Below are 13,216 nucleotides of genomic sequence, written 5' to 3'. Positions count from 1 at the left end.
CCACCCTGCTCAGATCGGATGAGTCGGGGCGCGCGGGCAGGTGCCGGAGTGTCGCCGCACCAGGATTGTACAAGAATGTACACCCATGTGTTGGTGAGTGTCCAATTGGAGACCTCGCCACGTCCCCATTCCTGTACGAGTCCACTGCCTCCCCGTTCCGCTTTCACTTTCTCGCGGCGCCTTGATGGTCACTGTTGGATAAGCGCCTCACACAGCATGTCTGGCCATCGTCGTGCGCGAATGTCTTCCCGGTGCGGTGCAGGTCCCAGTGACACCGGGGAAGATGCCCGCTGCAGGTCTTCGCCGCGAGTTTTTCGCCCGTGCAGCGCTGACGCGATGCGGTGCATCGCGCACATTGACATGGACTGCTTCTACGCTCAGGTGGAGGCGGTGCGCCTCGGCGTGGACTGCCGCGTGACGCCATTCGCGCTCGTGCAGTGGGGCAGCTTCATCGCGGTGAACTACCCGGCCCGTGCGCGTGGGGTGAGGCGGTTTTGCCTCTCGCCGGACGAGGTAAGGCGCGAGCTGCCGGATGTTAAGATGTCGCACATCGCCACATACGCCATGGGTGAGTCCGAGTACTGCTACCCAGAGGCTCCGCGCATCAACACACACAAGGTGTCCTTGGAGCCGTACCGACACGCGAGCCGACAGATCTTTGCCATTCTCCGTGCGGAGCCCGGGGTGGTCGTCGGGAAGGCCGGCATTGACGAGGCGTACGTTGACGTGACGGAGGCGGCGCGACAGGAACTGGCGGAGGTGCGTGCTGCCGCCGCGGGTGCCTCGCTGGACCCGCTGGCGGACGTGATGGAGCCGTCGACGCGGCTGATTGAGGACCGGCGCGCGGAGATGGAGGCCTGGTTCAGCGCTCGCGGGACGTCGCTGGCTGCTGTGTTCGACGAGCCGATGCGCGCCCTGGTGCGTGGCGAGTGCGGCGCTGAGCTGGAGGGAAGCCGCGCATTCTGCGTTGGCGTGGACGACGCTGCGTACGCGGAGCGGTGCCTGCTGCTGTGCGCTGCATCGCGCGTTGTGCACCGGCTGCGGCAGCGCATCTACGCGGAGCTGCATTACGACTGCTCTGCTGGGATCGCGCACAACCGCGTGCTTGCGAAGTGCATCAGCGCGACGCACAAGCCGAACCAGCAGACGCTGCTGCTGCCTGACCGGAGCGCGAGTGCGCTGTTTGAGCTGCCGCTGAGTGGGCTGCGCGGGTTTGGTGGCAAGCTCGGCGCCGCTGTGAGCGCTGTGTGCGGCGGTGTGACGGAGTGCCGCGAGGCGTGGCTTGTGCCGCTTGCGCAGCTGTGCAAGCTTGACGGGACGTGTGATGTGGGCGACGGCGCGGATGCTGAGGGTGACAGGGAGGGCCACGTCGATCAAGCCTCTGCGGCTTGCAGGGGGGACACCAAAGTCGACAATGGTGGCGGTGGCGAGGACTGCACGGATGCCCAGGGCAGGATGGGCTTGTACGCCTTCTACCGCTTACGCGGCTTGGGTAGTGACACTGTTGCTGATCCGGCGTTGCCGCGGGGGATGAAGGCGAGTAAGATCTTCCACCCAGCGTGCAGCTCGTGGTCAGCGGCGCAGCTGTGGATAGCGCCACTGGCAGGGGAGCTGTGGCACCGGTTAAGCGAGTACGAGTCGCGCTACCACAAAGAGGGCCGAAGTTTGGTGCTTGTGTTGCGCGCGTACGTCACCGCTGAGCAGGCGCGTCGTGGGCAGCACACTCGATCCTATCGCGCGCAAGTGCCACTTCCGACGAACGTGCGGGACGCCAGCGAGATCGCAGGCATGGGGTTGCGCGAGTTTGTGAAGCTTATGCGAGGGGTGACCACGAGGGGCAAGGGAGGCGAGCGGAGGCCGGCATCGCCGACTCCACTGCCGTCGCCGCATATTCCCACCAAACCTCCGAGTAAAGTACCTGATGCACCAACGGGCACTGCCGCGCCTTCGAGCGGTGTGTTGACGATGCCTCCCCTCCATGTCATTGAGCTCTCGATCATCGGGCTTCGTCTGCGTCTACTGCAGGCGACGGAAGGGGGCAACGACGGCATCACAGGCGGTGCTGGCGGAGAGACGTCGGCGTCACCGCAGCGTTCCCTGGCGGACATGTTTTCGGCGCTCTCGGCCAACGCAGCAGGATCTGCACTCACAGCTGTGCCTGGCGGGGGTTCACCGCGAAAGCGACACCGGAGCGGCACACGGGATGGAGAAGTTGCGCGTGGGCCGGGACGAGAGGCCATCGTGGAGATCGACGATGGTGACGAGGACGAAAACGTCAGTGATGACTGCGTCCACTTCGACGTTCATCTCGGCGAGGCCGCAGAGGGCAAGAGGAGCGACACGCCATCTCAGCGGGGGCAGTCCGCGGGCCCAGCTGGAGCTTCACCCCCACCGCTGATGCGCACGCTCGATGACCTTTTTTGTAGAGCTACAGCGGCTCCTAGCGCCTCTGCTGCAGAGACAGCGTCTGTGCCGACACGCGCAGTTAGGCGGGTGACAACGGTGTGCGTCGAGGAGGACGACGCAATGGTATGGATGCCCCAGCAGAGTTGCGTGAGCATCACCGAGGTGAGTTCCGGAGAAGACGAGACGATATCGTGAGTACTCTCGTCAGCAACGATTCTCCCCACGTGCCGACACGTCGCGCAACCCCATGGGCAAGGGGTGCGCGCTGATCTAGAGGCGACTGTGGGCGGCAGCGGGGTTGGTGATGGTGGTCGGGGTGAAGCAGTCTGGCTTTCCGTTTCCAATCGCCTCTCCATATCCGTTGCGCGGTGCTACTCATGGGAAGCCAAGCGGAGTCGCCCATCCCTGTTGTTTTTCCAGCGCAGGAAATGAGAGTGGCCTACAACGCGGCAGACGCGGGCGTTTGCGTCAGCACCCCTTACAGACGCGAACACATAAACAAGATACGGCGCACGGACTCTACCGCCTCTCTCCATATCACCGCGTGAGGCGCAGACCCAGGTTTTGCAGTGCTGCGCCTTGTGGCACCACCACAGCTGTGACTCTTCTCTTGCTTTGGGTGGCTTTCGCAGCTAACCTCCGGCACTGACCTGTGCGTGTGTGCACGCTCACCGGCGGTGCGAGACTGGTGATGTTGCGACTTCCTCCCACGACCTCTCCTCTCTCTTTCTATCTTCCCACGCCCGAACCCCTTTTTCGAAGTGCCTCTACAACTACGGGCCCTGCAACCCACCCACTCCCGCCCCCGCTTCATCCTCTGTCTCCGCCGCTTTCTCTCTTGCGCACTCAGAGACACAGCGAGAACGCGCAGGACACGTCACCACCACTGCTCGCAAAGCAGGCAGGCACGCACGCAGAAACACCCGCGCGCACACAACAGGTGAATACATATTCAACGTCACGCACATTCGCTAAAAGTTCTTCTTGCGGCCCTCCTCCCCCCGCCCACCCCTCCGTTATCCGTATCCGCATTCTTCATCACCGCCGTCACCCATGAGCGTGTACAGCTGGGAGACGGCGGACAGTGCGCACCGTCACCGGAGGAAGGCCAAGAAGACGGGCACCGTTGTTTTCCACACGGACGAGCGCGTGGACACCGCATTTGACCGTCTCCAGAAGGAGGTGATTGTAGAGAAGTTGCACTTCTCACGAAAGGAAGCTGAGGATGCGCTGGCCGATCCCCATCACCGCGCCAACTCCGTCAAGACGGCGCTCATGACGGCCTCGACGGCCAAGGTGCTCCAGAAGACGATGAACTTCAAGGCGTTGCTGCCATGCCAGGCGCAGTGCTACCGCGGCATCTTCAACGGTCGCGACGTCATTCTGCACAGTCGCACCGGCAGCGGCAAGACCCTTGCCTACGCCCTGCCGCTGATTGAGCGCCATCTTCTTCTGGAGCAGCACCAGCAACCTGCAAACGTCGGCGCTACTGCCGGTCCCTTCTTGCTGGTGTTCGTCTTCAGCAATGACCTCGCTATGCAGACGAGGCGTGTGCTGGAGAGGGTCTACGGCAAGCAAACCACCCTGCGCATCGCCGTGGCCGGCTTCGACGACTTGCATCCCACGTCCGACGGCAGGGTCGTCGACATCCTTGTTGGGACACTGCGCAGCATTGACGTGGCGATCCGCGGCCACCGTGTCGCCGCCGCCGCGACTGCCGCGGAGGAGGCGGAGGCGCAGCGGGATGCTCATCTGCCTGGGAAGAAGCGTCCCCGCAGTGCGAGGAAGCCGCAGCAAGCCGTAGCTGCAGCAGCGGAGGAGGAGGAGGACGACGATGATGGCGACGCGGCGGCGTCCATGTCTGATGACAATGAGGACGAGGCGATCGCGGGCCACGGGGACACACGCGAAGCGGGCATCATCTCCCCTGCCCGTGTGCGTGCGATTGTTGTGGATGAGGTGGACATCACCCTCGGTCCACGCTTCTCTGCGATGGGTCGGCGCATGAAGAATCTGCTGAAGTTCATCCGTAAGGCAAACGGCTCGTTGGCGGACGGCCTGCTGAACGACTTTCGCGCGCACCACTACGTCCTCTGCGGTGCGACCATCCCTAACTGGGTGCTAAAGGCCGGCTTCCTGGGAGTGAAGAAGTACTACTACCAACTCGTTACCGTCGGATCGGCGAAGTTGCCGCCGCACCTGGAGTGCTTTCATCAGACGTGCAGCGTGGTGGACCGCGTGCAGACGGCGATCCGTCTGCTGACGGAGAACACCGCCTTTAATGGCCGTGTTGTCGTCTTCGGTACACTGAAGCAGCTGACGGCGCTGGAGGCCGGCCTGCACACGGCGACGACAACGAACGCGGCGGTTACTGAGGCGAAGACGACGACGTCGTCGCCCAGCGCGAAGAAAGGCGGCAAGAAAGGCAACGGTAAGAGCGCTGCGGCTGCGGCTGCCGCTGCATCGTTGTCATCGCTCTCGTCGTCATCGTCGCTCATCGTGCGCGGCCTCACGTCGCAGAAGGACGAGCTAGATCGTATGGCCGCCATCGAAGACTTTAACTGCGGTGTCGCGCAGGTGTTGCTGTGCACCGATATCGCGGCGCGTGGGCTTGACTTTACGGAGGTGGACACTGTTCTCATGCTGAACCTGCCGCGGGACGCGCTGGCCTCGGACACGTTCGTGCACCGCGCCGGACGTACGGCCCGCGTGGGTCGGCCTGGTCGCTGCATCCTGCTGCACGATGCGTCGGAGGCAGCCCTGGTGGACGCCATCGCGAAGTCCACGCACGTCGTGTTCAAGGCGCTGGGTCCCGCCTTGGCTGCTGCTGCTGGTGTGTCTGCGGATGCACTGAGGGGCGGGAAGGTCAAGACGTCTGCCGCGGCCAACGCTGGTGCCTCTGATGTGGCGCTGACCTCCATGAAACTCGTGGTGCGCAACCCGTTCCGCTACACGAAGCCGAACGTGAAGGTGCCGTCTGCGATGCACGTCTTCAACACCAACCTGGATGAGCCGTTGAAGGCACTCTTAAAGGACATTCGCGAAGAGGGTGGGAGCAACGGCGAGGTGGTGCTGTTCCGTGTGCCAATGAGCCACGTCCACGAGGTGAAGCAGCGGCTGTGGAAGTACACGCTGCAGGAGGCGTAGTCACGCCCGACTGTCGCCGAAGGGGAGAGGGAGAGAAACGACAGAAGATGTGCAGACTGCAGGGCGAGCGGGGCGGTCCTGCGATTCCTCTTGCCTCACGCGGGTGCTTTTCACACGTACCCCCAAACCCATACGACTCTGCCTCTCTCTCTCTCTGCGTCCGTGATACGATGCGTGAGCGCCACGAGGATGTCCATCGCAGCGATCAGCGGATTGACGTTAAACTGGGAAAACTCTCTGCAATCACCAACCCACCGTTAAGCGAGGGCTGAAGGGGGGAGAGAGAGGGAGGGAGGAAGTGGGGCGATGCGCATCACCACCCCCTCCCTCCCTTCCTCCGTCACACTCTTCCTCCCAAAGCAGAAACGACAGCGATGCACCGTTAAGCGCTATTCGATCTAACACACTGACGCTAACGTCTTTTACATGCTCTGGCCTCCCCATCTTTTCAGCAGTAACAGCAACATCGAAGCGAGTAGGGCGCTCTGTCTTTCTCTCGATAAAGGGGAGGGAGGGGGGAGACACCAACACGTGACACCTCCACGATGTGCATGCGTGCGTCGCTGCGACCCTCGATGCCGTATGTGCTTCCTGCCAAGCCCCCGCATGCACGGCAGTTGATGGCCACACACGTGCCTCCTCCACCTCCGCTTCGCTCCACTGACACGGCCCTTTCACACATCTTCCTTCTTGCGCGCTTTTGTAGTTGTCCGCCAGTGCGCTCCTGGCACACTGGCTTGCACTCTCCGAGCGTCCCCTCTCCCCACCCTCCTGCTCCTCACAGATCAGCGGCTGTCTGTCTATCTGTCTGCCTTGAGAGAGAGAGACCATTAACGACTGCTAACACGACCCAGAGCTCCACACACGCGCGACTATTTCGCCGACTGCGCCATGCTGCTGCGTAGGGCTGCCCCAGCCGCGTCCACATGTGCCGTGGCGGGCTATGTCTGTGGCTCCACATGCAGCGCTCGCCGAAGTCTTTCCACGGTTACCTCAACGCTGCCGCTGTCGTCGCATCAGTGCCTCTGTGCGCCTGCGGCGTCCTCCAGTCATGGCACCCCAGAGAGAACTGTCGCTAGCCTCGATAACCGGCGTCGGCACTCCACCACATCCGCGACAGCCAGCTTCTCGGCAAGCGATGACATTCCGAGTGACGTGCTGCAGCGTGTCGCTGGCCGCAAGCAAGAAATGCTTCGCCTTCTGCGCCTGGCTGCTGGGCACGCGGCAGCGCCGGCGGAAAAGATGGAGGGCGTCTTCGAGCGGCACTGTGGCTTTGTGGACACGAAGGCGGCGAGCACAGGGAACGAGCGTGCACCATCCACGACTGCTGCTGCGTGGCGGACAGCAGTCTGGCGAACACTGCAGCTCCACTGCTACTTCACCCTGACCGTCATCGAAAACGGAAGAGGAGGCAACGCGAAGGATCGTGTGGTGAGTGTCGTGCCGTTTAGCTGGGCTTCTACCCTCTGCCAGGTTGCAACTCAGATTCCGTACGAGGGCTGGACGGAGCAGGAGCTGCTCGCACGTCTGCGAAGCAACTGGCCGATCTTAAAGACGTATACCCCCGTTTGGTCTACACGGTACAGCGGTGTCAACTCCCTCGCGCAGCTGGTATACAGGCACTTCAGCTCTATCTTGACAGTGACACGGTCTGCCGTGACGGGTGAGGTGCTGTACCACCGCACCGGACACAACAGCGTTTCGGTAACCTGGCGGGCGCCACCAGATGCATCAGCCAAGACACAAGCCCCGTCTGGTGCTCCGGGGGCCAACGAGGCGTCTGCTGCCGTTCAGTACGCCTTGCACACACTTGGCCGCGGCCACCAGCTGCCAGTGTGGACGGATGTCGACCAGGTGGCGCCGCTGTTGTCAGCTCAATCGGGTCTGGCCGATGGGCGTCCGTCCACGTGGCAGGAGGCGTTCGCCAAGGACGCAGAGCTGCGCGGCACCTTTCAACTCGAGGGTTACGTGCGTGTACGGGCCATTCAAGACCAGCAGCGCTTTATGGCCATCGTGGACTGCGCCTCCGTTTCAAGTGCTGAGCTGAGGGCGTTACTCAGGCAGCATCCCATGAGGGGCGGCGGCGTCAGCGTGAAACTCCTGCTACGTGATGGCATGGCGCCGGAATCACATGAAGCGTACGCAAAGACTTGCAAGGAGGCTTTGGGGCCCTCCACCCTCATCGAAGACGTGCTCGTGGACGCGTTGTTGGAACCGGAGCATCTTTTTGCTGCACTCCTCGAGGCGGTGGCGACGGATATGGCACGCGACGTGGCGAGTGCGGCGCAGCCGGCAGAGTGCACCGCAGTATCAGAGGATGTCGAGTCCGAAGCGCCGGAGAAAGGTGGCATGCTGTTGCCATCATCTCCATTAACTCCTGTGCCCGTTATAGTGCTCTGTGGCGCGGCATCCCGTGAGGCGTTTGCGGCAGTGGTGGCGGATGTACCCTCGTCGAAGGTGGCGATAACCGTGCTCACACCCAAGCCACTGGCGCATACGTAGGGTACGGCATCAACGGCGGGTTGTGGACGAAACAAGCTCGTGCGTGTGCGTTTCCAATGGGAGTGCTGTGGCGCCAGATGCAGTGGTAATGCCTGAAGGCGCGTCTGCATTCGGACAGAAGCTTGAGCTGGAGCCATGCATGTGTGCCTAGATGGATGTCGAGCAGCTCAGCAGCCATCGAGTCGTGAAGTGCGCCGATGGACGGCAGCGATGATGGGTCGTGGCGCCTCACCGGCGACTCTTTCAAGCTTCTTCCCTCGTGCATGTTTTCACATCCTCTCTCTTTGCACGGGACAGCGTGTGCGTGTCTCTCACGTGCGCTGACGCGAACATGCGGGGCGCTGATGTGGCGTTGCGTGAACGAGGACCCCCGCGATGCCGCAGCCGTCCGCGCGCGCTTTGTGTGCGGAGCGTTCTGGTGGAGTGTGGCGCTGCTGTCGTTCGCGCCGAGTGGTCGCCCTAAAAAAAAAACGAAGAAAACACAACGAGGGAAGAGATTCGAACTGAGCGCTAACACGGCTTCTGATGAGCGCACGCGTGACTTCTCACGGAGAATGCATGCCGTAGCAACACGCGGGGGGGGGGTCGGGACTTTGTGCAAGGCATGGCTGTGTCGACGACGTCGAGTGCCAGAAGACGGATGGCGGGTGCGCTGACGCATCCACCATCAGCGTCGCGGCAAGGCGTTTCCAAACAGGAGCGGCGCTTGCGTCGTGTGGCCGAGGCACGGCCGACAACTCACCCCATTTACCCCACCTCTTTCCGTGCCGCACTCACGCCCGTCTGCACACTCTCGCGTTCTTTCTCTTCCTCGCTCTCGCTTTTACACGTGCGCACGTATGTGCCCACTCCTGCTCACACTGTGTTATCTCCCGCGCCGCATACTGCATGAAGGGGAGCCCAAGTCGCACGATAAGCATCTCTCACTGTGTGCGTGTGTGCACAACGCGCTGCTGAGTAGCATAGAGAGGGCGGAAAACGGAGGTGAGGGAGGTGCACTCCTCAGCCTCACCTGCCTTCCTCCTTCCCTTGTCTCACCAGCAGCATTACTCCGTACGACGGCAACACCACACACACGCACATAGTGGAGGCCCACGTCTCGGAGTTCATGACGTCGCGTGTGCCCTTCAGCGCAGCATCGCTGGCGGCATACGCGATGCCGGAAGCTGACGACAGCACATACATGTCAACGGTTGTGGTGCCGCCACAGCCGCACACGTGCAACGCTGCTGCAGCTACAGTGGGTGCTGCGTCATCGACAGATGTTACCAATGACGACTACGCCAGACGAGAAGGCTTTTCGTGCTATCCGTTGCCAGTCTCGACGCCTGACAGCGGTGTGGCCAGTGACGCACCTTCAGCACTCTTGTCTGCTCCACTCATCAGTGTCAGCCATGATTGTCACTTGCAGTCGCCGCGTTCCATTGACCCTCCGCAATCAGTTCCGTCGCTTTCAGTGAGGGAGAGCGAGGCGACCGGCGTGGTCGCTCCGGCAGAGATCGACCACGGCATCGTTGCCGACGCTGGCGCTGAGGAAGACGAGGCTGCCAAGCAAGATGAAGCGCAGACCGAGCGATGTGGGGCGAACCGCGACGTCCAGCGCTTGTATATGCACCCCCTCGCTGCCGCCGCCGCCGAGGGGTCCTTCGGCGTCACATCACCTGTGGATCCCATCACAGCAGCCCTTTCCCGTCAGCAGCAGCAGCAAAACCGCGGCGAACCCTGCTCCCCGCTTTCCTCGCGCACGCTGCAGGCACTGTACGCAGCGTACGCCGAGGGGCGGTACTCCAGCTTCATCACACAGCTCACCGCTGACGACGTGCTGGCACCGCCGCCGCTGGCGCTGACCTGGTACCCGTCTGTGCCCGCCGGCGTCACGAGGTTCGCCGACCGCAAGCGCACAGCAGATAGCTTGACGGTGACAGCCATGCGCCAGCACGAGAAGAGCATGTTGGCGGAGGAGGAGGCGCACGGTGTTGCCGAGATGACATCCACCGGCGCTGTACCGCCGTTACGTCGCCCTCGAACGGAGGAGCTCGCTATGCCTGGCGCGGGGCCGCAGCCTCCCTCGGCGTCTTCATCGGTCCCCGCATCCATGGGCACATGCATACCGCCACTGGGCATATACACGGAGGAGTGCGCTACAAATCGAAGCGATAGTGCCGATGCGGCGCGTGCATCTGCTGCTGCCGACATGCATGCGAACCCGCACCGCAAGCGTGATCGTGACGAGCGAGTGTACGAATACCTTTCACACGGGCGGCGACTGCGTTGACGAGCGCCAAGGCGGAGGGGGAGGGGGGCTCGATGGAGGTTGGCAGTGCAGAAGACAAAAGGTGCGTGTATCCAGTATGCTGGGACATGTGCAGGCAAGGGCTCCTCCCTCCTCTCGCGCCCATCACATGTGTGTCTGTGTGCACAGATGCAGTATCCTGCTCTCACAGCGCGCTTTTCGTTGCCACACCCTCCCTCCCCTGTTCTTTGTCTCCCCTGTTCCTGCATCGTGCCCGCGCACACACCGGAATCCGAAGCGGTTACAGTTCCTGCTACTCCTCGCTGCTGCTGGTGCTGCTGCACCACAAACACGCTCCATCAGTGCCTATGCATACACACACACACACACGCACGAAGCACACAAGAACGCAAGCGTGGCAGTGATGGAGTGGCACAGCGCTTCCTTCGGCTCCCTTTTCTTTCCTTTTCAGTTATCGTGCGCTGGCTCGACGCTTCCCCCTGTGAGCGATGGTGCGAGAAGAAGCCAGAGAAGAAAGCGAAGGCGCGCGCTTGGGTAGGTGGTGGTGGTGCGGTGGTGGCGGTGGACATTGCTGAGGGGCTTAGGCACTGTGTTCCTTTGACACCTCCTTGCAGGCCGACGGCACACCTTCCCCCTTCTTTCCCTCTGTCTCTGCTACCTTCGCTTTCACACCTCATCGTTTCTCGTGCTCTGGTGGTTTTTATATTGTCCTGCAGTTGTGCTTACACATGCACACACGCACCCATGCGCAGAGGCACAGGCAGGCCACACTTACACGTCCCATGGCGCAGAGATAAAATTTACCGATCTGCCTCTCCCTTCCCCGCTCTCTCTCTTGTGCTCTCCGGGCACGCTTCGGTGTCTTGCCTCCCGGTGCACCCACGCGTGGGAGGTACCGAGAGAGGCGAAGGGGGGAGGGGGACGGGAGAAGGACGGCGCGAGGGAGTACACAGCGACACAACCCCCCTCTCCCCCCTTTCATTACTGTTCGCTCCTCGTATACTTGTGCACTCGATTACTTTCCTCTTTTATGCATATTTTTCCTCTTGGGCGTCTCCCTCCTCTTTCCATTCGTTTCACGGAATGCGCGCGCTCTTTCTCCCCCTTCGTGGGCTCGCGCAACGCTCTCCCCACCACCGCCACCGCGCTGCTGTGCCTGCTGCAACCTTCAGGAACCCTCCCCCCCTTACCCCCTCCCCTCCAGTATATACATACCCCCGTACAGCAGCGATTGCCACCGTCGTCATCGTTATCAGCTATGGACGCGTTTCAGGCTACCCTCGATGAGCTGCAGAGGGAGTCCAAGGAAAAGATCGCGCACGTGCAGGACACCGCGAGTGCGGCTGTGCTGCAAGCGCGTGTCGTGCCGCACCGCATTGCCGTCGCCATGGCGCAGCGCTTTACCAGTGACCGGGTCGAGTCGTGCTTTCCGGTACTGTGCTTGCTGGACGCTACACTCGCGCGTACCGCCTCCGCCTCGCCTTCCACATCGAGTGAGGCTGATCAGGCGCTGGAGGCCATCCTCGCCGAGTTTTGGACGTTGGCTCCCGCCGCCTTCATGTCTGTCCACGGGGCGGGCCAGCCGGCGTGGCGTGAGAAGTGCTTGCGGCTTGTGCGCCGATGGAAGCAACGCCGGCTTGTACCCGAGCCGCTGATCACGGAGCTGCTTACGGCGATGGAGAAGGGGACTGCCAAGGCGGAGGCAGCAGAGGCCGCGAGCGTGACGGGAGTCTCAAGCAACGCAACATCCACTGCAGGGACATCCTCGTCATCTTTGGCGATCGCAGCGGCAGCCACGACAAGCGGACAGCCGTCGCCGTCCACCACCGTCACCGCAACCGCTGCTACCACCGCTGTCATGGCGTCTCCCTCCGCATCATACTCGGTGCCGACCCCGTCTTTCACAGCAGCCCAGGCGCGGGCGTTCCGGTCCACTTTGCAGGCGTGCCTGTCCACCCTGGAGAGTCTGCAGCCCGCGCGGGCCGCCTTGTACCTGGAGCTCGTGCGCTCGCAGCACTTCCGCGCGCCATCCCGCACGTCCCTTGCGTTCTTCGAGGACCTGCTGAAAGAGCTGCGCCGCGAGGTGACGATGGCGTCGTCGTCGTCTCCCAACCGAGCGGCCAGCGCAGGTGGCGGCGCGGGAGTCAAGGAAGGAGCCGACCCGGCGTCGAACGGGCACGCCAGAGAAACCCTAGGGAAGCTGCTCGATCAGTTACACGTCGCCGCTAGTGAGGGGGCGGCCGGACTCAGCGCAGGAGGCCGTGCTGCCGCTGCCGGCGTCGCTGGTGCGGGTGTTCACCACAGCGCCGCCACCACGGTCGTCCGCTATGTGAGCCCCATCTTCTCGGACATCTACGCGAGGCAGGCGCTTGGTCAACGCGGCACTGGCTTCGGCACGCTTCAGCGCAAGGCAGGGCACGGCGGGCCTTCGGGAGGCAGCGCCTTCTACACATCCTACTACCCCAAAGCAGAGGCGAATGCGCAGCGGCCGTTTCGAATCCCGCCGGCACGGCAAATGCAAGGCGGTGCGGTGCGGCTGCACTTCCCTCGCCAACAAGAGTGGGTGAACGCGCAGGACATGGCCGACATCTCGCAGTACGCTAGCCGTGGCATTACGGACAGGGGCCGCAAGCGGACACGCGAAGGGGTCTAAGCTTGTGGGCGGAGGTGCGAAGCTGCGGGGCAGGCCATAGAAGCAGTCTACATATGCATATGCGAATATGTGTATGCGTGTGCGCGTTTGCGCCTAGGCGTGCTGGCCCTCAAGTTGTTCACGGAGGACGTAGATCGAAAGAAGCTGAAGAAGACAGCGCAGACCTGGATACGTTCCCCTTCCGACACCACACACACACACACACACACACACACACACACACACACGGGTACTGGTCTCCGTAGGCCGGAATT

General features: G+C 62.5%; 5 protein-coding genes across 5 annotated transcripts; all 5 read left to right on the top strand.

The window, feature by feature from the left end:
- Nucleotides 1-240: 240 nt before the first annotated feature.
- Nucleotides 241-2,601, top strand: LINJ_21_0680 (putative DNA polymerase eta; the record flags this gene model as incomplete). The annotated part of the gene is made up of 1 exon (XM_001465336.1): nucleotides 241-2,601. The coding sequence occupies one exon, from the start codon at nucleotides 241-243 to the stop codon at nucleotides 2,599-2,601; it is 2,361 nt and encodes a 786-aa protein (XP_001465373.1).
- Nucleotides 2,602-3,459: 858 nt separating this feature from the next.
- Nucleotides 3,460-5,553, top strand: LINJ_21_0670 (putative RNA helicase; the record flags this gene model as incomplete). Its single annotated transcript, XM_001465335.1, has 1 exon — nucleotides 3,460-5,553. One exon carries the CDS (start codon nucleotides 3,460-3,462, stop codon nucleotides 5,551-5,553), a length of 2,094 nt encoding a protein of 697 aa, XP_001465372.1.
- Nucleotides 5,554-6,444: 891 nt separating this feature from the next.
- Nucleotides 6,445-8,055, top strand: LINJ_21_0660 (conserved hypothetical protein; the record flags this gene model as incomplete). Its single annotated transcript, XM_001465334.1, has 1 exon — nucleotides 6,445-8,055. The coding sequence occupies one exon, from the start codon at nucleotides 6,445-6,447 to the stop codon at nucleotides 8,053-8,055; it is 1,611 nt and encodes a 536-aa protein (XP_001465371.1).
- Nucleotides 8,056-9,163: 1,108 nt separating this feature from the next.
- LINJ_21_0650 (hypothetical protein, unknown function) lies at nucleotides 9,164-10,330 on the top strand (the record flags this gene model as incomplete). The annotated part of the gene is made up of 1 exon (XM_001465333.1): nucleotides 9,164-10,330. One exon carries the CDS (start codon nucleotides 9,164-9,166, stop codon nucleotides 10,328-10,330), a length of 1,167 nt encoding a protein of 388 aa, XP_001465370.1.
- A 1,237-nt stretch (nucleotides 10,331-11,567) lies between these two features.
- Nucleotides 11,568-12,962, top strand: LINJ_21_0640 (conserved hypothetical protein; the record flags this gene model as incomplete). Its single annotated transcript, XM_001465332.1, has 1 exon — nucleotides 11,568-12,962. The coding sequence occupies one exon, from the start codon at nucleotides 11,568-11,570 to the stop codon at nucleotides 12,960-12,962; it is 1,395 nt and encodes a 464-aa protein (XP_001465369.1).
- Between the last annotated feature and the right edge of the window lie 254 nt (nucleotides 12,963-13,216).

Source organism: Leishmania infantum, chromosome 21 (genome assembly GCF_000002875.2).
Source record: "Leishmania infantum JPCM5 genome chromosome 21".
Classification (NCBI taxonomy): domain Eukaryota; phylum Euglenozoa; class Kinetoplastea; order Trypanosomatida; family Trypanosomatidae; genus Leishmania; species Leishmania infantum.
The sequence above is the reverse complement of the archived record's forward strand: the minus strand, read 5'-3'. Positions and strand labels throughout refer to the sequence as shown.